Source organism: Euleptes europaea, chromosome 17 (genome assembly GCF_029931775.1).
Source record: "Euleptes europaea isolate rEulEur1 chromosome 17, rEulEur1.hap1, whole genome shotgun sequence".
NCBI classification, from domain to species: Eukaryota; Metazoa; Chordata; class Lepidosauria; order Squamata; family Sphaerodactylidae; genus Euleptes; species Euleptes europaea.
The window spans coordinates 18,009,757-18,036,646 of record NC_079328.1 but is presented as its reverse complement, the minus strand read 5'-3'; the positions used below and the strand labels follow the sequence as shown (position 1 = coordinate 18,036,646).

General features: G+C 46.5%; 1 protein-coding gene across 1 annotated transcript; it reads left to right on the top strand.

Annotated features, from left to right (window-relative positions):
* The first annotated feature begins 18,491 nt into the window (after window positions 1-18,491).
* LOC130488668 (polycystin family receptor for egg jelly-like) lies at window positions 18,492-26,228 on the top strand. The gene is made up of 2 exons (XM_056862308.1): window positions 18,492-20,290; window positions 20,489-26,228. Exons 1-2 carry the CDS (start codon window positions 18,492-18,494, stop codon window positions 26,226-26,228), a joined length of 7,539 nt encoding a protein of 2,512 aa, XP_056718286.1.
* Window positions 26,229-26,890: the final 662 nt, after the last annotated feature.

The following is a 26,890-nucleotide window of genomic DNA, read 5'->3' as shown; positions in this document are numbered from 1 at the left end:
GGGGGCGTTGTTGGTTGGCTAGAAACCTTAAGCTCTGTTCATCTGTTGCGCTATACTGAGCTAGTAGCCAACACAGGACAGCTGATTTTGGCAATTCAGTTCTAATATTCAATACAGATCAATTTCATTCCCCCACCCCACCCCGCCAATGCACACAATGTTAAGAAGCAGAATTCAAACAGAAGTATTCATACACCTCTGGGAGTGACAAGAAGGCTGACTGGCTGCCAAAAGTTCCCAATAGCTCTGCCAGTGGTTCCAAAATCTGTCACTAAAAGTGCTTTGCCCCACAAACAGGCCAGTATAAGTCTGAGAAGAAGAAGAGTTGGTTTTTATATGCCGACTTTCTCTACCACTTAAGGAAGAATCAAACTGGCTTACAATCACCTTCCCTTCCCCTCCCCCCCAAAAAGACACCCTTTGAGGTAGGTGGGGCTGAGAGAGCTGTGACTAAGAGAGCTAAGAGAGCTGTGACTAGCCCAAGGTCACCCAGCTGGCTTCATGTGGAGGAGTGGGGAAACCAACCCAGTTCGCCAGATTAGCGTCCGCCGCTCATGTGGAGGAGTGGGGAATCAAACCCGGTTCTGCAGATCATAGTCCACCACTCCAAACCACTGCTCTTAACCACTACACCATGCTGCTGAGAGGCAGGAGTCAACCTAATGCCTCTCACATAGGCAACAATCATACTCATTTGGTGTTGGTATGTGTCCCCCAACTGCGGCCTCTTGAGACCCAGGGACAAATCCCCACTACACCATGAATCTCACCGGGTGATCTTGAGTAAGCTACCTCACAGGGTTGCTACGAGGGTAAATTGAGGAGGGGAGAGCAATGAACATATGCCATCCTGGTCTCCTTGGAGGGTGTGAGGAAAATGTACTCAATAAACGTATGGATGCTTAAGACCTCCCTTCTAGAGGAGGGAGTTTTTTGTGCCAGCTGTTTAGCTAGCGTTCTAGAATGTTCTAGATCTGAGTCCTCACAGACAAATACATAGGACTGGCTAAAGTCCATAACAAAAACCATTTGTTTGATTTTTTATCTCGCAAGGAGCTCAAGGAATTTTGTCTCCACCCTCCTCCTCACAATTTTATTCTCACACAAAATAACACTGGGGAAGGGGGCAGAGAGAGAGCTCAGCTGAAGGCTGCTGAGTGTACGACGATTATGAGAACCCATCCTTATTCTGGGGGAAAAACCTGCTTTAATCTTGCTTGGCCTCCTGCCTTACAATATAGCCAATTGTTCCAAGAAAGATGCTTGTGCCTTATTTTATATTTTTAAACAGAGTTCTCTCTTTAATCTCCACATGTCTCTGTGTACTTTGAGAAGTTATCTCACACCTTCTCCTCTATACCATTTTAAGACAGGAACACTCCTCTGGCAAAGATAACTGAAGGATCATAAAACATTTGAGTTTTGAAACATTTTTTGAACTACATGCACATATTTCACTATAGTTTCTTGCCCATCCAGTCAGAAGACAAGTCCTGTATCAATGCAAGCTTCCATCATGCATTGCGAATGTTGGTGGGTCCTAATACAATAATTGCTTCACTGATCTTTCTTCTCTTGCTCTTTTGTGCTAAATTTCTTACATTTTGCAGCACAAGAAGCTAAAACGTCCATGTCAGATGACTTCACTGCATCCTAAGAGTTACTTACTAAAATTTGGATCGGCCGCTTGTAATTTTGAGAGAGATCCTTCAATGCCTCCTAGACTTTGATCATTTGTCCACGTCGCGTACTGCAACAACAGAGAGAACGACCTTAGTTAAGAATCCATGCAGAAAATTCATTTTTAGTTTTCTGTATGTGCAGCAATCAAAGGAAACATTCTTAAGAACACTTACCTTCTTCTATTAAAAATATAGTATTACTAACAGACCTCGGTTCTGTTTGTCCAGTCACTAGAATAGATTAGGATGTGAAATAGTATAGTATTACCTGATCTTGTCAGATTTCAGAAGCTAAGCAGGGCTGAGGGACCACCAAGGAAGGCTCTGCAGAGGAAGGCAATGGCAAACCACCTCTGCTTCTCACTTGCCTTGAAAGCCCGTTGCTGGGGGCGCCATAAGTTGGTTGCAGCTTGACACCACATACATGTATAGAATGAATTAGCCAAGTATGCCACATTTTGGGTTGTCTTCACAAGATAATTTCAGATGGATGAGAAGAATTATGGGCTATTTAATACTTAATACAAATACAGTAACTATTGTGGTTAAAGGAAGGAAATTTCTTCACTTTCTACGACTGCTCACAGAAGAATTTCCTTAAACATCCTCCTTAAACATTTTAGGTTCAGGGAACAACAGATGCTACGGCACAAAGGAAGCTTCGCCAACATTCACTGCCGGACTCTGGACTGGAAACTCATGGAAACTCCATACAAGAGAAAAGAACTATAATAAATAATATAAAAGTAGCCAATCACATTTTAAGTTCACTAATTTATCATGCTTTAGTTCAAATGCTCAGGATGGTTAGGCTTGTGGGTGTCACATGCATGAGAGGAACGTATTTTCTTAGGTCACCTATCCTTCCCCCTTTATGTGGAGAAAGCTGCCTCCCCAGAAGACAATCCGTCGGAACAAAATACAAATGGTTTTATGCCTATTAACTTCTCCAACCATTTTTTCATCATTCCTACCTGAGTAAGTGTAGCATCAAACAGTTTGCAAGCCTCATTACTTGTGGTGGAAAGGAGAAGTCCAGCATCCTGCCAGGCCTATTGAAGACATAAAGACAAAAAATGTCTACTGTGTTTTAGAGGTAGAGAAACAGAACACGAATGGCAATTTTGAAGCGGGTATATGTGTGGATGTGTGCCTCTGTGTTTAAAACATAAACAGAAATGTGGTAGAAATGAAAATATACAAAATGTGTTATGCATAATATAGCACTGTTGCATGTGAGGCTGTTATTGACTTTGACCCTTGTGCCAGCCTGCCCTCGGAGAGCCTATGCCAATTATACTGTTACCTCTGGAAGCCCATGGGGAAGCCCATAATGTGTAGATGTGCCAGGAAGCCACAGGCAATTCCAACTCTCTGGCGTCTGCATATTTTGGGTGATACGCCAGAAACATGTTTTTGTTGCATGCAGCAATTACAATTCTGAGCGCAAACAGCGTAATGCTGCATGTCCCCTTAAAAAGGAGCGCTGGCATTGTAATTTTACCAAAGCACATTCTCCAAGAAAAAGTCAACTTCAAAGAGACAGCCCAACCCATGTCTACTCAGAAGTAAATTCCACAGTAGTCTACTACCATCTGAGATAACATTTGATAAGTAATATCTGCTATATCCTCAACCGGAGAGCTTCCGTTTTTGCTTCCACTTCGCAGCATGCCAAGGTGCAACCTGATCCCCACTGGCCGCACCCTGTGCTTACTGAAGGCTGCTGAGCATCATGCGCAGAGAGAGAAAGAGGCAGCAACACCAGATCCTGAAAGATACGTTTCTCTCCCTCCTTTTGTTTTAACATATAGCCCAGTGGCTCCCAAACCTTTCGGGCCACCGCCCCCTTGGTTCCACAAACTCAACCCTAGCGTCCCCTACCCTATCCAACAACACAGCTGAAGGGGCCACCTCTAGCACCCCCTGCTGCCCCCTTGCTTGTTAGTGCCCCCCTAGGAAATCCCACCGCCCCTCAAGGGATGGTACTGCCCACTTTGGGAACCGCTGATCTAGCCTGGGTAAATAAAAAATGTTCACAATGTGCCACGTCATTCTGTCTGGTCCTAATAAAAAGTATTACATAAATTCTGGCTTTGGATTTTGCTACCCTTAATGGTACCGTGAATCCATTGTCAGGGGCAACCACTTATGGTCAGGACTGAATGTTTTCTCCTCCTCGGACTGATATGTTTTTTACGAAACTAAGTTTTAAAGAGGTTCTTTCAATGCAGGGGCGCATTGGCCATCAAGGCCACCAAGAAGTCCTGGTGGGCAGATGTCTTCTCCCACCAGGGCCACCCCGACCCAAAGAGAAAGGTGCCCACAATCAACTGCTACAAGCCAGATTCAAAACAGATAAAAGGAAGTGTTTCTTCACATAACGCAGTTAAATTGTGGAACTCCCTGCCCCAGGATGTGGCGATGGCTGCCAGTTTGAAAGGCTTTAAGAAGGGAGGGGACATGTTCATGGAGGAAAGGGCTATTCATGGCTACTAGTCAAAATGGATGCTGGTCATGATGCTGGTTACGACCTTTAAAGCTGTTCATGCATTCGAAGGACCGTCTCCTTCCATATGTCCCTGTGCTCCAACACCAGTCAACAGGCACCCAACAGGCCATCCCACCACTTGGGGTGGCCCATCTGGCATCGATCAGGGCCCAGGCCTTTCCCCTCATGGCTCCTACTCTTTGGAATGAGCTCCCTAAAGTGATAGTTAAAGGGAGATGATAGAGGTCTATAAAATTATGCATGGTATGAAGAGAGTGGACAGGGAGAAGCTTCTCTCCCTCTCTCATAATACCAGAACGCGCGGTCATCTGTTGACGTTGGAGGGTGAGAGATTCAAAACAGATACAAGGAAGTATTTTGTCACACAATGCATAGTTAAATTGTGGAACTCCCTGCCCCAGGATGTGGTGATGGCTGCCAACTTGGAAGGCTTTAAGAGGCGAGTGACCATGTTCATGGAGGAGAGGGCTATTCATGATGCATGCCTATACTAGTCATGATGCATGCCTATTCTCTCCAGGATCAGAGGAGCATGCCTGTTATATTAGGTGCTTTGGAACACAGGATGCTGCTGCAGTCGTCTTGTTTGTGGGCTTCCTAGAGGCACCCGGTTGGCCACTGTGTGAACAGACTGCGGGACTTGATGGGCCTTGGCCTGCTCCAGCATGGCCTTATGTTCTTAAGCCAGAAGCAAGCCCAGCTTCACCTGGCCCTGCGCCACCCAGCAAAGGACAGGCCTGTATCAGCCTCACCCTGCCCAGCTGCCCAGCTTGGCCTGACAGGATCTCCCTCCTTTGGGGGGGGGGAGGCTTTTCCTGTCACCTCTGCGATGCCCTTGCTTCAATGGCATAATCAACCACTAGCCTGCATAGCCCAAGCATTAAACCAGGCCTTTCAAGAACTAGCAGCGCAAACAGTGCAAAAGTACTTGAAGGGCTGTCATATAGAGGAGGGTGCCGAGTTGCTTTCTGTTGCCCCAGAAGGTCGGACCAGAACCAACGGGTTGAAATTAAATCAGAAGAGTTTCCATCTAGACATTAGGAAGAATTTTCTAACAGTCTGAGCAGTTCCTCAGTGGAACAGGCTTCCTCGGGAGGTGGTCAGCTCTCCTTCCCTGGAGGTTTTTAAGCAGAGGCTAGGTGGCCATCTGTCAGCAATGCTGATTCTGTGACCTTAGGCAGATGATGAGAGGGAGGGCATCTTGGCCATCTTCTGGGCACTGTATGTGTGTGTGGGTGGGGGAGGTAGTTGTGAACTTCCTGCATTGTGCAGGGTGTTGGACTAGATGACCCTGATGGTCCCTTCCAACTCTATGATTCAGTCCTGTGCATAGTAACTTCAGTAACTCTGAAATCAATGGGCTTAGACTGGAGTAACTCTGTACAGGATTGCACTGTACAGAGTTACCGCTGGAGGTTGGGTAAGAAGTTGCTATCCCAAAATTGCTTCCAAAGGCCTTCAAAGTAATAGAGAGTCAGCGTGGTGTAGTGGTTAAGGGAGTTGGTTTGGAGCGGTGGAGTCTGATCTGGAGAACCGGGTTTGATTCCCCACTCCTCCACATGAGCGGTGGAGGCTAATCTCGTGAACTGGATTTGTTTCCCCACTCCTCCACACGAAGCCAGCTGGGTGACCTTGGGCAAGTCATTCTCTCTAGGCCTCACCTACCTCACAGGGTGTCTGTTGTGGGGAGGGGAAGGGAAGGAGATTGTAAGCCGGTTTGATTCTCCCTTAAGTGGCAGAGAAAGTCGGCATATAAAAACCAACTCTTCTTCTTTCAGCCACACAAGATTGCTTGCTTGCAGTGGGTTTTGAACTTTATCCTTTTTTAAAAAATGTGCCAACGCCAGTCACAATGTTGGAGATTGCACACAGGGGAAAGTTCAGCCTGTAGCCACCTCTAACAGAATCCATGAATCTCACACTAACTTTTATAAGCATATTAAGAGAAGCATTTCTGCAACAGCCAGGAACTGGGGAGGGGGTACTATATTGCATTTGTACACAGAAGCCATTCTTACAGAGAAAGTGGCATATCAGACTTCGAATCTGGTTTCTACAAAACTTCATGTCTTAGGCAGGTGTTAAAGCGGATAAGCCAGTTTGTCTCGCTGTGATTATTCACACTGTGTCTTACTTGTAATCTAATACAAAAAGCCTCAGTGGCATAATTCTAGTCCTGGACAACAGAGTTGCACTTACCTGTAACTGCTGTTCATTGAGGTCTTCGGTGCAGACACACATGTGGGACTGCGCCTGCGCGCAGGCCTGCCGCCGGAAAAAACTCAATAGCCTTAGTCCTCAATCGGGGATGCCCCTCCCTCACAGGCGGGGCCGGCTTTCGCGCCGCGCAGCCCGCATGCTCTTGGGCGGGGCATCCCCTTCCCTCCTCAGTTCCTTCTCCGCCGCCGACCAAGACAGCCAATAATACTGGTAAACACTCAATTTCTAACCAATAAAACTTTCCTTTTGCTTTAGGTCGACAGTGGGGATGGAAGGGAGGGATGTGTGTCTGCACCGAAGACCTCAATGAACAGCAGTTACAGGTAAGTGCAACTCTGTTTTCATTTTCTGTCTTCGGTGCAGCCCCACATGTGGGATAGTCGCAAGCTTACCCAAAACAGGTGGTGGGGTCGACTTAAGAAAAAAGGGTCTGGAGAACTGCTCTGCCCACTGCTGCATCTTTCCTGGCTTGCAGGTCCAGTGCGTAGTGTCTCACGAAGGTATCCTCTGACGACCACGTTGCCGCTCTACAGATGTCTCCAACTGGAACCCTCCTGTGAAGAGCAGCAGAAGAGCCCTGCGCCCTAGTGGAATGTGCTCTAATGCCTAATGGACATGTCAACTTTGCCTGCTTGTAAGCTATTCTAATAGCTGAAACCACCCATCTTGCTATCGATTGGGCCGAGGCAGCTTTTCCCTTCTTGGGTCCCTGATAGCAGATGAATAGTGAGTTAGACCGTCTAAACAATTTGGTACGGTCAATGTAGTAAAGGAGCGCCCTCTTTACATCAAGTGAATGCAAAGCCCGTTCAGCCTGAGAGGACGGGTTAGGGAAAAACACCGGCAAGACTAAATCTTGAGCCAGGTGAAAGGATGATATCACCTTGGGTTTAAATCTGAAGCTAGGGTGAAGGACCACCCTTTCATTATAAACCCTGAGAAACGGGCTATCGATACGAAGGGCTGCTAGTTCCCCCACCCGTCTGGTCGAAGTCACAGCAATAAGGAAGGCTATTTTTGCCGACAAGAAGGACAGAGGCACCTGGGCCAAAGGCTCGAAAGGTGTCAGCATCAGTTTCGCCAGTACTAGGGAGAGCGACCATTGTGGTGTTAGAACCGGGTTAGGAGGAAACAGGTTATTAAGACCTTTCAAAAAACGCTTTGCGAGAGGATGGGAAAACACTGTGTGTCCCTCCACCTTATCATGAAAGGCGGAAATAGCTGCCAGATGAACCCTTATAGAGGAGACCGCCAGGCCCCTCTTGGTCAATTCTAGCAGATAATCTAAAATTTTAGGAATAGGGCAGTTAAACGGGGAACAGCCCTGTTGCTCCACCCAGGTTAGGAACCTATCCCATTTCCTATCATACGAATAGCGGGTAGAGGGTCTTCTAGCCTGTAAAAGGACCTCTTGAACCGGTTGTGAACAGCCCACTAACAAGAGGGAACTATTCTCCATGCCATGAGGTGCAGTCTCTGCACATCGTGATGGGCCAGATCCCCCCAGCGAAGTAGGTTCGGGTGATCGGGTAGCGTCTTGCAGTTCCCTCCCGCTAACTGAGTGAGGAGGGTGAACCATATTTGTCTCGGCCACCTGGGAGCTATGAGAATGCAGTCGGTGTTGTCTGCAGCTATCTTCCCCAGAACCCGAGCAAGTAGGGGGAACGGAGGGAAAGCGTAAAACAGACTGTTCGACCAGGTGAGCTGGAACGCATCCCCCAGGGAGGAGGGGTCGTTCCCCGCTAGCGAGCAAAATTCCACTGCTTTCTTGTTGTCCCTGGTCGCGAATAAGTCTACCTGAGGGGTGCCCCATTCCTGAAAAATGGGGAAGAGAAACTGATCTTGTAGCTCCCATTCGTGATTTGTGGTAAAAACCCTGCTCAGTGAGTCTGCCTGTGTGTTGTGGACTCCTGCTATGTGGATGGCATGCAAATCTATATTGTGTGTCCCGGCTATTGCCCAAATCCTTTGGGCCTCTCTGCACAGAGGGGTGGAACCCGTACCCCCTTGTTTGTTGATGTAAAAAACTGTGCATGAGTTGTCCGACTGTAGAAGTGTCCTTGAGTTCTGGAGGATATCTGAGAGAGAGGTAAGAACGTAACGTACTGCCTTCATCTCAAGAAAATTTATGTGCATTGATGACTCTCTAGGGGACCATCTACCTTGAATAGAATGATTCCCACAATGATCACCCCAACCCTCCATGGAGGCGTCCGTGGTAACTGTAAAACTTGGAGTCCAAAATCCCAGGGGGACCCCTTTCAGAAGGTTGGTTTCTGAAAGCCACCATTGTAGTGATCGCAAGATAGGCCTGGGAATGGACAATCTGTGCCACTTGGAGTGGCGAGAAAAATCATAGGATCGAATGAACCAATTCTGCAGTTCCCTCATTCTCAGCTTAGCTAGAGGGGTCACTGCAGTGGTCGAGGCCATAAGGCCTAATAACCTCTGTATGGAGACCACAGACTGGTGTCTATATCGCATGAACAAGTGAATTAGTCCTCTAATGGCGGATATCCTCTCAGTGGGGAGGAAGGCCCGACCCGCCCTGGAGTCTAACACGGCACCAATAAACTGAGCCCTGGGTGATGGGACTAACTTAGACTTCTTCAGGTTGACCATCAGCCCTAACCTTGTACAGGTAGAGAGAACTAGCTGCAGGTTAGAAGAGAGTAACTCTGGGCTCGATGCTGTAAGCAACCAATCGTCAAGGTAGGGATAGATCGTACATCCCTGGTCTCTGAGGAAGGACATAACTACTGCCATGCACTTCGTAAAAACTCTGGGGGCCGTGGCAAGGCCAAAAGGGAGGACCGAATATTGAAAATATTCAGATCCATAACGAAACATTAAGAAGTGTCGATGTTCGGGGTGGATAGAAACGTGGAAGTAGGCGTCCTTCAGGTCCAACACTGCAAACCATGTACAGGGTGTAACAAGTTCCATCACAGAGGGTAAGGACACCATTCTGAACTTAGAAACTCGTAAATATTTATTCAGAAACCTGAGATCAATGATGGGTCTAGAGCCCCCATCCTTTTTATTAACCATAAAAATTCGAGAAAAGAAACCCAAACATGGGGGGTTAACTCTTTCAACAGCACCTTTTTGGATAAGTTCAACCAGTTGTGGTGCAAACTCAGGGAGAGGGTTATCTGCCGCAGAACTGGCAGGGGAACAAGTGGGAACGGATTTGAACTCCAGGCGGTAACCCTGTGAAATGACCTTAAGAACCCAGGTATCAGAACAGATAGCCTGCCAGGCCGCAGAGAACTTTGCCAACCTATTTAGGAATGGCCGCCCCTCCTCAGGGGAATGCAGACATAGTCAGAATTTTTGGGAGGGTTGTCTCTGGTCCTTGTTTTGGGTGCTGGGAGTAGAGCGCTGCTTGAAGCCCTGTTTCGGCCTGGGATGTTGATGTTGAAACTTTTCGTGTTGAGGATACGGGTGGAATCTTTGGAATCTTGGGAACCTATTGAAGGAGGGACCAAAGGATTGTTGACGGAACTGGGGCTTGTCTCTCTGTTGTTGGTGGAAGACAGGAGTCACCCCCAGGGACCGGGCGGTCTGGCGGTCCTTCTTAAGATTTGTAAGGAACTCTGTGGTAGATGAGGCAAATAGGGTGTCCCCTTCGAAGGGGAGATCCTCGATGCGCGACCTTGTGTCTAGAGGGAGGGCAGTAGAGCGGAGCCAGGAATGGCGACGTAGAGTGATTGCTGAGGCCATTGTTCTAGCTGCACTGTCAGCTGCATGTTTGCCTGCGTTGATCTGCTGTCTCGACAGACGCGTGGCCTCTGCTTGTATAAGACGCAAGGCATTCTTGGAGTCCTCCGGGAGCAGGTCAATATGGGGGGCAATCTTTTCCCACAGGAACAGCTGGTACCCCCCCATAATAGTTTGGTAGTTAGATATGCGAAAATTCAGCGCGGCAGAAGAGTAGGTCCGTCTGCCCAACTGATCTAAACGTTTACTCTCCTTATCAGCGGGAGATGAGTGAGGACCCTGCCGTTGTCGGGATTGCATCTCTGTAGTTACTATGGAGGAGGGAGGAGGATGAATCGTGAGAAACTCAGCCGACTCAGGTTTTATTCTGTACAGATTCTCCACCTTCTTGGAAGAAGCTGGGAGTGAAGCAGGTTTCTTCCAAAGAGACATAGCAATCTCGGAAAGGCCTTCCAATATGGGGAAGGCAGCAATACCCGGTGTGTCGGGGTAAAGACGGCTAAGAATCTTGTCCTTAGGTCTATTGTCTGTTGTGGAAATATTAATGTCTAGTGCTTCAGCCATCCGTATCATTTGCTCCGTCCGGAGCTTGAGGTCTTCAGATGGTGAAATGGCATCTGTATCCCCTACTAGTTCATCAGGAGAAGGCTCTGATATATCCTCAGAACCTTCGTCCCTAGATTCTATCTCGTCTGCTTCTGACTCCTCTCTGGGAGTGCGCTGAGTCAAAGGGGTAAAAGGAGAAGGCAGTTGAGGTGTATGGAGGACCACCGGTTCGCCTCTAACTGATAGCTGTCTAAAGCGGCAAAATTCTATCCAGTCCTTGACCAACTCTGGAGATATTGTAGGAGCAGATGTAGAGGGAGCTGGTTGGAATATCTGCTGCGGTACCGAGGGGGTCGGTACCATGGAAGCTGGGTCCAGTGGGTCTGGATCCGAGATGAATGGAGGACCTTCAAGCGGGTCGAGGTCGACCTCGGAGTAGGAATGGAACGGAGAGCCGAGGTGAGGTGAGGGTGTCCTCGGTACCGAGGGCGGTACCGAGGGCGGTACCGAAGGCGGTACCGAGATGGAAGCATCCGGTGCCGAGGGTTTTGGAGCTGGTGCAGACTTCTTCTGCGTCGAGCGGTTGGAGCCATGATGCTTCTCGAGGTGTTTAGTCTTGTGCTTGTGTTTCTTATGGCCCTGAGGTGGATCCGAGGAGCTCGGGTCCGAAGGTCTCGGTGTCGAGCTGGTACCGGGGATCGGTACCGATCTAGTCGACTGCGCATCTCCCGGGGTCCTGGAACCCGTCGAGGGAGAGGGGGCCGAGAGGGCTTTTTTCCAAAGTTCGGCGCTCAGCCGGTGCGCGCGAGCATTGCGAGACCGGGTAGAGAAGCCTTGGCAGATGGCGCATTTAGACACGTTGTGCCCCTCACCCAGGCAGGTTAGGCAGAGTTCGTGTTGATCTGAGTGCGGTATTTTAGCCGGGCACGTCTTACAGATCTTGAAGGGGGCCTTGGAGGCCATCTTAGGCGCTAGCACCAGGCCAAGGGAGATTGTGAATAAATCTTTTCTTTCGTCCTTTAGTTACAATAAATTTATTTTTAAGTTTCTTATCTTCTTCTTCTTTTTTTTTTTTTGTAGAAAGAAGGGGGACCGTGGACGCGGCCCTAAAGGACTTACGAACGCGTTGAGGTAAGGCAAGGAGCTCCGATCCAAGCGGCGGCAAGAAAGGAACTGAGGAGGGAAGGGGATGCCCCGCCCAAGAGCATGCGGGCTGCGCGGCGCGAAAGCCGGCCCCGCCTGTGAGGGAGGGGCATCCCCGATTGAGGACTAAGGCTATTGAGTTTTTTCCGGCGGCAGGCCTGCGCGCAGGCGCAGTCCCACATGTGGGGCTGCACCGAAGACAGAAAATGAAAATATGTTTACTTGGGCTTCTGTGTAGGCACATCTTCTTCACAGATGCAAAATGGCAAGATCTTTTAACATAAAACAGTAGTCTGGTGGCACCTTAAAGACTAACAACCTCTATTTCAGTATGAGCTTGTGTGAGTCAATATGATGAGCTTTCCTACTGAAATAAATGGTGCCACTGGATTTTTGTTTTATTCTGCTAAAACAGAAGAAGAGTTGGTTTTTATATGCCGACTTTCCCTACCACTTAAGGGAGAATCAAACCGGCTTACAATCGCCTTCCCCTCCCCACAACAGACACCCTGTGAGGTAGGTGAGACCAAGAGAGAATGACTTGCCCAAGGTCACCCAGTTGGCTTCGTGTGGAGGAGTGGGGAAACAAACATAGTTCACCAGATTAGCCTCCACTGCTCATGTGGAGGAGTGGGGAATCAAACCCGGTTCTCCAGATCAGACTTGACCGCTCCAAACCACCGCTCTTAACCACTACACCACGCTGGCTCACAGGACCTGACTCACAGGACCTGAAAAAACTGCAGCTGCGGTCAGTGGGGCTCCAAATGCACGCTGAACCTCAGCATTTGAGAGATTCTAGCCAAAGATGCAAAAGGCGTGCATGCAGCGGCTACACACAAGGGGCCATTACTCACCCCCCCCAACGGAGCCAGAGTGGTATAGTGGTTAAGAGCGGGCGGACTGTAATCTGGAGAACCAGGTTCGATTCACCACTCCTCCAAATGAAGCCTGCTAGATGACCTAGGGCTAGTCACAGCTCTCTCAGCCCACACGGAGGCAGGCAATGGCAAACTACCTCCAAAGGTCTCTTGCCTTGAAACCCCCTACGGGATAGCCATAAGTCAGCTGTGACTTGACAGCACACATACACACACGCACACACAGCAGGTGGCCCAGAACTCCTTGGCACAATTGTCTTAAAGAGTAGGGATGCCATCTCCGGGTTGGGAAACAGCTGGAGGTTTTTGGGGAGGAGCCTGAGGGGAGAGGCGTTTGAGGAAGGGAGGGACTTCAATGGCATAGGGTCCAATCGCCAAAGCAGCCATTTTCTCCAGGGGAACTGATCTCTATTGGCTGGAGATCAGTTGTAATAGCAGGAGATCTCCAGCTAGGACCTGGAGGTTGATAAAAAAAAATCACAGCCGCGATGGCCAAACAAATTACATTAAATCATTGTTTTAATCAATCATTAGTGGTGCAGCGCAAGTCTTTCCCCCACCCTAGTGTAAGAGTCTTGCCATGGGTCAGGCTTGTTTCTGTTCAAGTGTGTCCTTCTGTATATCATTCTGTTCAAGTGTATCCAATGTGTCCGGCATCTCAAATGCGTTCAAGCGGTCAGGAGTCAGACAGGCTCTTGACATGAGTTGGGCCCATTCCTGTTCCTATGGTATTCTTTGGTTTTGGTTCTCTGTTCAGGCTGTTTCCTTCCTCCCCCCCCCACCCCCGCCCCGTTCTGGCCTTAAGTCTCTGGCAGGCAACTACTGTATTTTGGTTAGCTCACTCCCTGCTTCCTACCAGGCACTGTTATCTCGTAGTTCCCAAGCCGCTTAGCTTTGCACCTGGGATGACTCCATGCTTAAAGTTATACTTTGTAGTTTGGCTTGTCATTAGCAGCTTTGAAACTGTGGATTGCTCATGCTGTATCCTGCGGCTCCTGAATAAACGTTTACCTGCTTTTGACCTGCCTGTCTGAGCGAGTGACTTTTTGGGGTTGCCGAGGTGGGCTGGAGAACCTTACACCTAGGACCTGACTCAATATTGACTCAATAAAGATTGACTCAATAGAGGAAGCCACAGCCTTCAATGTGCAAGATCTGAGCAAGGCTGTCCAAGACAGGACATTTGGGAGGACTTTCGTTCATAGGGTCGCCATGAGTCGGAAGCGACGTGACGGCACTTAACACACAACACACACACACACACACAGTCTTGCCTATTGTGAGTGTATGAGAGCAATTTTTGTCCAAATAATATACTTCCTTTTGTTTGCAATGGAATTTGTTTTCTACCTTCAACTACCTTCTACCTGGAAAAAACAGTCATGCTAGGAAAAGTTGAGGGCAACAGGAAAAGAGGAAGACCCAACAAGAGGTGGATGGACTCAATAAAGGAAGCCACAGCCCTCCATTTGCAAGATCTGAGCAAGGCTGTCCAAGACAGGACATTTTGGAGGACTTTCATTCATAGGGTCGCCATGAGTCGGAAGCGACTTGACGGCACTTAACACACACACACACAGGACATGGAGGTTGGCAGCCCTATGAAAGAGGCTCCTCCGTGCACCTTGCGCCTCCGGGAGAACCGTAAGCAAGCAGGGAAGCCCAGGAAGGGCAAGGCGGCTGGGAGGGGAAGGGCAGCCGGTCCCTGGCCATTTATTCATGGAAGGTTTTGCATTGGATTTGCCACTCTATAGACGCACATTTTCCCCCATCCGAATTCTCAAAACTCTGCATGGGGGCTTATTGTTGAGTTTTTGAGAATATGGCTGGGGGAACAGTGCATCTAGAGTGGCAAATCCAAGGCAAAAACTCCCATGTATAAAGTCTTTCTGGCCAACCCGCTTGTAGTCCCGGCTCGGCGGCGCATTCATGCACGGGAAAGTTTTGCGTTGGATTTGCCACTCTCTCCATGCACATTAGGAGCCCCGTGGAGCAGAGTGGTAAACTGCAGTATTGCAGTCCAAAGCTTTGCTCACGACCTGAGTTCGATCCCAACGGAAGTTGGTTTCAGGTAGCCAGCTCAAGGTTGACTCAGCCTTCCATCCTTCCGAGGTCGGTAAAATGAGTACCCAGCTTGCTGGGGGTAAAGGGAAGATGACTGGGGAAGGCACTGGCAAACCACCCCGAAAACAAAGTCTGCCTAGAAAGTGTCAGGATGTGACATCACCCCATGGGTCAAGAATGACCCGATGCTTGCACAGGGGACCTTTACCTTACCTTTTACCATGCACATTTTCCCCATCCAAATGTTCAGAAGTCCACAATAAGGCCCAGGGTTGCCAAGTCCCTCTTCACCACCAGCGGGAGGTTTTTTTTTGGGGGGGGGGTGGAACCCGAGGAGGGCGGGGTTAGGGGAGGGGCTTCAATGCCATAGAGTCCAATTGCCAAAGCGGCCATTTTTCTCCAGGTGATCTGATCTCTACCGGCTGGAGATCAGTTGTATTAGCAGATCTCCTGCTACTACTTGGAGATTTGGAAAGCAACACCAGCCCACAATTTCAATGCAATACAACTATAACAAAGTGCAAGGTGACAAGTGAATACTTAGCTTTACAAAAGAAACAAATATATACAATATTTACAAAATGCAAAGTACAAAGGTGCAAAAAATCAATCCAACTGGTTCTTCTGTTCAGGTAAGCATCCTTAATATTGTACAGTACTGCATACAGGTGTAGCAATGCTACAGGTAAGTGACTGTAGTCCACGCTAAACAGCGTGTTTACTACTTGGAGGTTGGCAACCCTAATAAGGCTATTTGTGCCCGGGAGGTTTTGCCTTGGATCTGCCACTCTTTCGATGCACCTTTTCCCCCCATCCGAATTATGCAAACTCTGATGGGGATATTGTCGAAGGCTTTCACGGTCAGAGCTCATTGGTTCTTGTAGGTTATCCGGGCTGTGTGAGCAGACCACGGTCACACAGCCCGGATAACCTACAAGAACCATCTGCACGGGGGCTTACTGTTGAGTTTGGAGAATTTGGACGGGGGGGGGGGAAGTGCATCTAATAGAGTGGCCAACCCAAGGCAAAACCTCCCAGGCATAAATGGCGGGAAAAAAAGAAAAGCACAAGCCCCCGTGCAGAGTTTGGAGAATTCGGATGGGGAAAATGCACCGAGAGAGCAGCAGACCCCGGGCAAGTCCGCGCGCCCTGCGCCGCGAGCGCGCCGCTGCAGCCTCCCCCCGTCCCCGTCACCTTGCAGTCTCTCCAGGGCGCCATGCTTTGCCTCGGGCTCCGCTCGGCTCGGGGGAGACGTTTGCAAAGAGGCCGGCCAGAGATCTCCCTCCCCGCCCCCCGGAAGAGCCTCGGCGGCGAGGGAGACGCCTCCTGCCCGCCCAAGAGAGAAAAGCAGAGGCGCGGAGAAGGGCACTTGGCAAGCCCCTTCCACCCACCCCCAGGAGGGTTGCCAACCTCCAGGTCCTTCAATTACAGAATCGACCCGTTACCTTTGCAACCCTGGTCAAATGCTAGTTGTAGAAAAGGGCGAGAGTCCAGTAGCACCTTAAAGACTAACAAAAATATTTTCTGGTAGGGAATGAGCTTTCGTGAGCCACAGCTCACTTCTTCAGATGAATGAAAGTCCTCCAAAAGGCCCTATCGTTGACAGCCTTGCTCAGATCTTGCAAACTGAAGGCTTCCTTTATTGAGCCAGTCCATCTCTTGTTGGGTCTTCCTCTTTTCCTGCTGCCCTCAACTTTTCCTAGCTTGACTGTCATTTCCAGTAGTAGAAAAGGGCAAGAGTCCAGTAGCACCTTAAAGACTAACAAAAATATTTTCTGGTAGGGTATGAGCTTTCGTGAGCCACAGCTCACTTCTTCTGAAGAAGTGAGCTGTAGCTCACGAAAGCTCATACCCTACCCTACTTCTTCTGAAGAAGTGAGCTGTGGCTCACGAAAGCTCATACCCTACCCTACTTCTGAAGAAGTGAGCTGTGGCTCACGAAAGCTCATACCCTACCCTACTTCTTCTGAAGAAGTGAGCTGTGGCTCACGAAAGCTCATACCCTACCCTACTTCTTCTGAAGAAGTGAGCTGTGGCTCACGAAAGCTCATACCCTACTTCTGAGGAAGTGAGCTGTGGCTCATGAAAGCTCATACCCTACTTCTTCTGAAGAAGTGAGCTGTGGCTCACGAAAGCTCATACCCTACCCTACTTCTTCTGAAGAAGTGAGCTGTGGCTCACGAAAGCTCATACCCTACCCTACTTCTGAAGAAGTGAGCTGTGGCTCACGAAAGCTCATACCCTACCCTACTTCTTCTGAAGAAGTGAGCTGTGGCTCACGAAAGCTCATACCCTACTTCTGAAGAAGTGAGCTGTGGCTCACGAAAGCTCATACCCTACCCTACTTCTTCTGAAGAAGTGTGCTGTGGCTCATGAAAGCTCATACCCTACCCTACTTCTTCTGAAGAAGTGAGCTGTGGCTCACGAAAGCTGATACCCTACTTCTGAAGAAGTGAGCTGTGGCTCACGAAAGCTCATACCCTACCAGAAAATATTTTTGTTAGTCTTTAAGGTGCTACTGGACTCTTGCCCTTTTCTACTACTGCAGACAGACTAACACGGCTACCCACTGTGAATTAAAATGCTAGTTGCTCAAGTTTATTGAAACAGAGGATCTGTATGGTCTTACTTCTTTTGTTTTGTGTTGTCCTAAGAGTCGGCTTTCTTATGCATATAGTAGGTTTATAGGTTGCATGGTGTAAGTTTGCACATTGTAACTGAAGATCTTCAATACATGTTGAGAGATTTTGTCTAGGAGGGGGTGGAGCCTTGAGAGGGTTGGGTTTGCGGAGGGGAGGGACTTCAGTGAGGTATAATGCCGTAAAGTCCACTTTCCAAAGAGGACATTTTCTCCGGGGAAGTGATCTTGGTAATCTGGAGCTCAATTGTAATAGCGGGAGATTTCCAGGTGCCACCTGGAGGTTGGCAACCCTACTTTAAAGGCAACCGTGAATGAATGTGAGAAGGCATGTGGTCCACGGAAACACTACTTAAGTTAAATCTTGATCATCTCAGGTTGCAAAACCCTCCTGCCTGTGTCCATGGTGGGTTTTCACAGTCCGATGTGTTCTGTGAGTCTTGTGTTTGGTTCTCAGTTCCCAAGGGCACGTGGGCCTGATTTGGACTGGAACTGTGGTATGTAGGGAGGGAGAGCATCAGTCCCCCCCCCAAAAAAAAAACAATTTTCTGTGACCTGAAATGGTTCGAAGGCCTCACCAAGGAAATTTACTCATCATTACATGTACGTTTCCCCAATAGAGCAAATAGCAGTTCCCTGGGGCTTAGTCCCCCTCTCTGTATGCACTGTGGGCCCAATCCAAACTGGCCTATGTGCATCTGGGAATGAAATTCCAAAAACAGCTCCCAGAGCACAAGATCGCAGCAGACACGCAAGGGACATGTAAATCGGCCCTCAGGTGACTTCCCAAAATTCAGGAGTTACTAACCATCAGTTCATAAATGACTTAATTTTTTTTTGCACAGCACCCACAGTATAATGGTTTTACATATACATGGGCAGTGTGCTTTTCCACTGACAATGGTTGGGTCAGGGACCCTTCAATATTAGGGACGGGGCGGGAAACCAATGTTGGCGCTATAATCAATTTAGCTTCTTGTTGCTTGGGACGACAGCTGAAAGGTTCTAGAATTAACACTGTTACTGAGTCTAGGACAAGGTGGGCAGCTGCTCTTCAACTAAGATTCTTCCTCACACCGGAGATGTGTTGGCCCGCGCCTCTTCTCCTCCTCTTGTGGCATTGCTCTCAGTACCCAGCGGTTGTACCCCTTTCTTTCCTGCCACCCCCAGTGTCAGTCACCTGTTCAGACCCTCGACACCAAGTCTATCAGCGGCAGGACAACGAAAGCTGTGTCTCATGCTTGTGGGACGGGGACGTCCGGCTGAAGTATTCAAAAGTTCCCAGATTGGTTCCAGATATCAAGAGGGAAGAGAACAATCAGCGGCCCCCTCCTCATTGCCTCTGGTACAGAGACTCCATCTTGGTAAACAATACAAATAACTGGTCAGGTCAGCTGGTGTTGGGCCCAGGCTCAGTCGGCAGACGTCCCCATCCTCCTTGGGTCTTCACACATATCACCGTGCAGTGTGTATCATCCTGGTGCTATGGGCCCACATGTCTTCACCGCAACCTGAGCATTGAAATGACCGGGCAGGATGTCCGTCTTTTCCTGCTGTGGCCACGCGAGCTGCCCGTCCGTGAATGGCAGCCAGTGCAGTTGGGTTGGTGTGCACGCCTGAAGAGATCTACCTGGATCTATCATGTCAGGAGTCAAGGGGGAAGTCCCGCAGAGCAGCACATTGCCAGCAACCAGCACAGCAGTCCAACTGCATCCACTGTTTACCCCCATGCAGAATTGCGCCCAGTGTGTGAATCATATTATAGCTACCATATGACTGTGAGGTACCCTGTGCGTGGATTCTACACTGTGACACTCCGCATTGAGAATGGGCCTCAGCTGAGCCGTAGCCTGGACTTGTATGTGCAGCCTGCCCTACTTCATGTCTTTTCTGCATCTTCTACACTGTTGAGCTTCCCCTATAAAACCCTCAACCTTTCCTGGACCCTCCAACCTCTCAGCGCCAGAAAAACAGCTTTTGTGTTGGTGGATGAGCAGGGTCAGGGGGACTGGTCTCGCTCTTACAATTACAATCCATTTGCTCTGCAAAGTAATTTCTGTGCTGCACCCAAACCACAGCATTCCAGGGAGAAAGTAGTATCCAGCGTCTACTTCCATACCAACAAAAGGATATCTGGAGAACCGAGAGGCACACTCAATTTTTCAGGTGACACTCTGGTTTTCGCAGCTAGCAGTACAACTCCAATTCATCTTACCCTCAACCCACGGAAGATAAGGACCGGCACTTACATTTTTAGCCATAAAAAGGGACTCTTCTATTCCACCCAAGAAGGCAGTGCTGTCAATGCCATTGGTGGGAACTCCAGCTCCCACTATATCTTTTACCAACAGGAGAGCTTCTCTTACCTGATCATCCTTGAATTTGTCCAGCTGCGATGGTATCGGTTCAGCATGCACATGTATTTAAACCGGAGGGGGCCTCTATTCAGGTCTCTGGGAGAAGAAGGTATAGAAGTTCATGTTTTCAGTGATCATTCACTTGATAAAAATCTGGTCTATATTGTGTGGTTTGTCCCTGTACAGCATCCTCTACTGCAGTGTGAGTGGTCTTTCAACGTACAACTTTTTGATTCAAAGGATGACCATCTTCTTTGGAACAATACTTATTCTTACAAGGATCACGTCAGAGATGCCGCCCGTTTTCTCCCCCACTCTCTTTTACCTTTCAGAACTGCACTTTACACAGGTTTTGTAGCAGAAGTGGATTGCAGAAGAACTGGACTGGCTCGAGCGGTTTTAAAAACTACAGTCAACGCTCGTGCATCAAAGGTCTTAAAGCCAACAGTGCCTTGTCAAAAGAGTTTCTGCCAGGAATTGACTGCTGAAATCCAGAAACCTGACCCTTCTAACCCATTCATAAGGTATAAAAGACAGTCAGAAATTACCTTGCAAGCAACTGCAAGGGCGCTGTGTAGGACACATTTACATAGAGAGATAATCTGGGAAATCTCCAGTGTTCATAGTACAGACCCATCAGGAGCAACTAGCAGGATAAGATCAGTTGGAGTCACATTTCGTATCCCTGGAAAACTCTTAAAGCCTTCCTTGTATCGTCTTAGAATGACCATGAGAGTATATCTACCAGCTTATAGCGTAACCATCAGCGAGTCCGATTCAGTTATCATACATATTGTAGAAAGTGATTTGGTGGCAGTCATAGCTGGAGGCTCTTTCAGGACAGTAGGTGTTTCTGATCCGTGGACTTTGGATGCATCTGCTTCCTTTGATCCTGATTCAGCCAACCCCCACGAAGGACTCTTATTTAACTGGCTGTGCTCCAAACGAAAATCTGACTTTTTAAAGCTGAAGCTGAGTACAGATGGAAAATGCTGTCCAGATCTAGAGTCTTTGAAATGGACAGATTCCCAGGAACCAGTTCAAATACTGCAACAAGAAACACTTCTACCAAATAATACGTATTATTTTGTTCTGAGAATTACCAAAGGTAGAAGAACTGCAGATGCTTATCAAACAGTTCAGGTACTGCCTGGTTCTCTTCCTGTGTTGAATTTCACCTGTATTCGAAACTGTAGAAGAAACATTATACCAGCTAAAAGACTAATTGTATATGGGAAATGTTTAAACTGTGAAGCTAGTCCAGCCGTCTACCACTGGTCTCTTCTTTCATCAAGCTCCAATGAAATAGTTTTTGATTGGGATGCCAAAACTTCAACCGGAAGGTCAAATCCCTACCTCAGCATCAATCCATTGGCATTCAACACTATGCCATACAAATCTTATACTCTTAGCCTCACAACAAGCACACAAGGAAAACAAGAAGCCACGTATAAGTATTCATTTTCTATTAATACTCCACCACGGAATGGAAAATGTACTATTTATCCAAGGGTAGGCACAGCGTTCCTTACAAAATTTGTTGTCCAATGTAGCGGATGGGAAGATGAAAATGAACCACTTACATATAAAATCATAGCCCATTCTGATGAAATGAAGACAAGTAAAATGTCTTTTCCAGAGAATAGTTCATATGGAACGATAGTATATGTAGGTAACCAACATAAAATTCTTCCATCTTTTCTTCCCCTTGGTGTACCATCTAAAAATTATTCCTTGATAGTATGTGTTCAAGTGTATGATGCCCTTGGAGCATTTTCTCAAGAAATTTTACAAGCAACGGTGCACAATCCAAGAAAAAATAAGCCAACTGATCATGTTCTCAGTGAACTACACAATTTAATCAGCGGACCAAGTGCCCTCGTGGCAATTTTCTTTGAAACAAAAGATTACCTTAATATAGGTTATTATGTGTATATGGCGGCCTCAGTATTAAACAATATTAGGACATCACCAGCCATTCATGGCTCTAAAATTAATTTGCGGGAAGCTCTTCTTAATGTGTTCTCAGAGATTCCTATGACTGAGGTTGAGGTAATAAGGCAAGTGATCATGAGTATCTGTCAAATAACGCAGGAAGTCACAGAATTAAATGGGAAATCCCAGCTTCTTGCAGTCAGAAAATTTAAAGAAGCCAGCGAAACTCTACAATGGCACAAAGCCAGTGACCCGGATTCTAAGGAAACTGAAATTCTTGTCCATGATATATTTAAGGGGCTGTCAAATGTGTTAACAGCTGCTCTACTGAACGGTAGGCATGTCAATGTAAATTCTGTTAAGGAAACCATTGCTGTGACAGAGATACTAGCAAACTTATTATTACAGGACAAAGTTCCTGGCGAGTATGAAACTAATCTAGAAGCTAAAGACTGGGCCATTCATCTATGGAAAGATGAGAAGCAGGATGTTTCTGAAACTTTTAGAGAGAGAAACTGTAAGAACTGCTTCTATCCCAAACTGAAGAAGGAAAATTACACTGACTTATCAGCAGATGCTGTGGTTTCCACTGTTTTGTATGAATTTTCTGAGAATCCCTTCCCTTGGCTGGTGGATACAGCAGCTAGTCACACAATAGTGACTGGGTTCAAAATGACCACAACTAAAGAAAATGGTGACATCATAGAGATCACACCTGAGGTTGTGGAAGTGACAATGGACATAAAAAACAAGGATTCTTACACCTTTGGTCTAACAGTAGGGCCGGATAAAAAACACCGCAAGACAACAGGTGGCTTTAGTTTTGAAGTCAACAGAATCTCCAAAGACATATTTATCCAGATTGTGAGTAACCTAACAGTTACTTTCAATGTGTCTTTCTACCTTGGGCTCGATGTCAGCCACCCTCCATTAATTTCTTATATTGCTTACTTTGACAAACCTCCAGTACTAAATGGAAAATACTCTAATATCAGTGACTGTGCAGTTAAGACTCCTTATGTCCTTTGTCTTCCTCAATCGTTGCTTTGGCCTTCAGTGGAAGGCAGCACAGCAGACAAATGGAACATCTCAGTTGTTTTACAGTCTCATCCCATTGTGAGAGGTCAAACCACAAAGATCGTTCGCATTGCTGTTTTTACAGCAGAGTGTCTAGACTTAGACGGAGTTCAGAACAAGTGGAAAGAAGGAACGTGCGGTCTTGGGTCTCAGACCAGCCAGTCCAAGATACATTGCATCTGCAAATTAAAAGATAGTACCATAAGAACAAAAAGCCCCAGGTCAATAGGGACTTCTGCATCTAGTATCAGATTTGTTGCTGGTGCGTTTCAGATCTATCCCAATCCTTTGGATATAAATAAGGTCCTTTTAGCAGAATTTGACACAAATCCAGTGACATTATTTACCGTGTTTTTCATTTTTGCAATCTACATCTTTCTGATTATCTGGGCAACAATCAGAGATAAAATCGACGCAAGAAGAAAAGACAAAATCCTTGTTTTGCCAGATAATGACCCTTTTCAGAGATTTTGCTACCTGGTCACTGTATACACAGGAAGTCGGCTCGGATCAGGAACCACAGCAGATGTCTTCATTGAGCTGATAGGCCAAAATGCTGTCAGTGATGTACATCGCTTAGAACACCCAACTTTGCCAATCCTCTTTCGTGCAGCTGTTAACACATTTCTCCTAACCACCAAGGAAGACTTAGGAGATATTTTTTCCGTTCATGTCTGGCACAATAATTGTGGTTCTTCCCCTAACTGGTACTTAAGCCGAGTCAAAGTACACAATGTAAAAACTAAAGAGTACTGGCTTTTCTTATGTAGAAACTGGTTTGGTCTTGGAAAGGCAGATGGCAAAATAGAAAGGTCATTTCTCGTTAGTAACCCAGCCATACCTTTAAAAAAAAAGGATTACTTCTTGATAAAACTTGCCAAAGACATGGAAGACAGTCATGTATGGTTCTCGGTCTTCTCTCAGGTTGTCACCGGTCCTTTCACCAGAGTCCAGAGGATATCTTGTTGCTTGGTAATCATGCTCTCCAACCTATTATTTAACATCATGTTCTTCAGCGGTGAAGAGGAAAAGCAGGTCATTTCAATACAGCTACGTTATCTGAAATCCATCTATATTGGATGTGTGAGCGCTTTGTTTTCTATCCCGGTGCATTTGACAATGATAACTTTATTTAGATATTCACAAGAAAAGCCTTTGCCACATGAGACAGGTGAGCCACAGAGATTATTCCTCTTAGTGTCTGAAAGCTCCGAGGAAAATCGCAATTTGAACATGAATGCCCAAAGTCCATCACCAACAAACGCCTATCGTAGAAATTATTCAGCGGAGAAGGTCACAGAAAGTAGGACAAGAAGGTTAATACACCAAGTATTGCACTTCATTGCTAAAAGACCAAGATTTGCATGGTGGTGCAGATATGTCTCTTGGACACTGGTCTTTTCAATATCTACAACTGCATCTTCTTTCATCATCTTATATGGTTTGACCTATGGTTACACAACATCACTGGAATGGTTTATCGCATCCATGACATCGTTGTTTGAGAGTGTGTTTTTGCTTCAGACATTGAAGCTGGCTCTTTACACAGCAATGACCACTGTCGTTCACAAATACTTGAAACATATCCCCTGGATAAGAACAGAAAAATATGAGCGTATGAAGCTGGAGAAACCAATTGTAGATGATAATGACATGAGAAGGCTGCATGATGAACTTGTACAACTTAGAGCTTCCCGGGAATACCAGCCCTTAGAAGAGGATGAAATCATCATTTTGGGGAAGAAAACACGGGCTCAACACCTAGCGTCCGTTTTTATAAAGGATATTATTGTTCACATAATTTTTACATCCTGTGTTTTAATCATTGCTTACTCAACAGAAACCACGGCTAGCTTTTATTACAACCAAGCTATTTATAATAAATTCTCTCTCAATCTGTCCCAAGTAAATAAGCTGGAGGATGTGTATACATGGACAAGCAGTGTCTTTGTGCCACTGATACACAATGATTATCAACCAACCTATCTTTCAGACACTTGGTCTAAAATTCTTGGTTTGCCCAGAATGAGGCAAATAAGAGCCACAAATACTGGAAAAACATGTTTCCACTCACACAGCTTTGTAAATAGTTTTCTGGCAAATGAAAGCCATTGCCGCTATAAATATGGCATTGATCCAGAAGATGAAGCTGATTATGTTGGATCGTGGACAGTCCCCGTGAATAAACCCACTTTCAAACACCCCAGAAGTTTTCAAGGGTTTACATATGAGCCAGACATTGATCAGTGGGACTATAAATCTTATGGTATTTTAAACACATATGGGCCTGAGGGGTACAGCTTTTATTTTTTTCCTGGAGAACAGCGACCCAATACTACAATGAGGCTGGATGTACTTCAAAGAAATGGCTGGCTTGATGAGAGGACCTGGGTAGTGATTTTTGAGCTAACCGCTTTCAACCCAGACATAGATCAATTCTGCAGCATCACAGTCATGTTTGAGACTTCTGATATAGGAGTTGTTAATGCCAGCTTGTCAGTTCATTCTTACAAACTGCCTCGTTTCCGTCTTCAAACTAATTCCCAGATGGTGGCATTTGGAGTTATGACATACATTCTGATCTTTTACATTGCTAATGCATGTAATACGTTACGCCAGGAAAGGATAGGTTACCTAAAAACAACTAACTTAATAAATTTGGCAATAAAGACCAGCTGTATATTTTTTATATTCTTAATTGCACTCAAATTCAAAATGGCTTCTACCTTTATAGAATTTTATCTCCTTAATCCAGAAAAATTTGTTCCTTTTCACGTGGTTTCTCAAATTGATCAAGTCTATAGGATGGTTGCAGGGCTTTTAACCTTTCTTCTGCTTTTAAAGCCTTATCGCTATTTTAGATTCATGTATAATGTCCGTCTAGCAGAAAACTCCATAGCAGCTGCTTTTCCAGTGTTTGTTTCCTTGTCTATACTTACTGGTTTGATCCTTTTTGCACACGTGTCATTTGGATACCTTTTATTTGTTGAACATGAATGGAATTATAATACTGTGGGTCATTCTGCCCAGACTATTGTTTCATATTGTGCTCACATGGTGACGCTTAAGAGCATTCAGTTTGCATCCAATACATGGATGGGGATCTTGTTCCGATTTTTATTTATGATTACAATTCTCTGCGTTCTCATTAATTTATGGCGTGCTGTAATTATCTTTACCGATGGATCAATGAAACAACCTACCTATGAACAGCACTCCGACGAAGCAGAAGCAGTAAACTTTGTGGTTGGTAAAATCCAAAGTCTGTGGTTTTTCATCACCTGTCAGATCCCACCCAAAAGCGACAGTGACCTCGTGGATCGTATAATATTTGGAAAACCTGCGAGAGGGAAAGCTCGGCGTGTTGGGCTCAAGAGCAAAGAAGTGAAAGGCAAGAAAATGGTGCAAATAGGATCAGCCCACATAAGAAAGCTGTTGCTAAATGACTGAATAAATTCCATATGTCTTTCCTGAACTGATGTCCCTGGAATTTTTCTGAATATGCTATTGTGTTCAGTTGACTATCTGTTCTACTTCACAACTATTTCCACTTCTGATAACCGTATGACTCCGGATTCTTTTTGAGATTTTTAAACTTGTGCCACTGTAATGAACATTTTTGTGGCCTGCCAAGTGTTAAGGCTAGGGTTGCCAACCTCCAGGTACTCAGCACAGAGATAACTGTATGAAGCGGACACATAAGTAACATATATTCAACCAAAGTGCAGTGATACAAACAAGAAACACATACAACTATGTACACAAATATACAATACTTATTCTAATGCAGTCTTTGTGCAAAAAGGTTTTCTGTTGTAGCAGTAGTTGTAGAAAAATTATTTAAAAGGTCCATAAGGTACACTTTAAAAGGTCCATAAGGTACTCTTAAATCTTCAAAAAAAGGCAATGGCTGGGGGACGGCCGTTTCAAGAAAATTTCTTCAGCCCCAATTCATTCAATCTTACAGTGTTATATATCATGCATTCAAGTTAGCTGGTTCCCGTTGGATACTCCCAAGTGTAAAGGCTAAGCTCGCATCACAGTTATCTCTGTGCTGATTTCCAAACCTTGTGGTAATAGCGCAGGAGTGCTCTTCTTTTTTGTGGTTTGCT

Excerpts from the sequence above, each read along its gene's own strand:
- LOC130488668 (XM_056862308.1), top strand. The coding sequence starts at position 18,492 with ATGTGTTGGCCCGCGCCTCTTCTCCTCCTCTTGTGGCATTGCTCTCAG. Across the intron at positions 20,291-20,488 it reads CCTTCTAACCCATTCATAAG|AATGACCATGAGAGTATATC; the intron begins GTATAAAAGACA and ends GTATCGTCTTAG.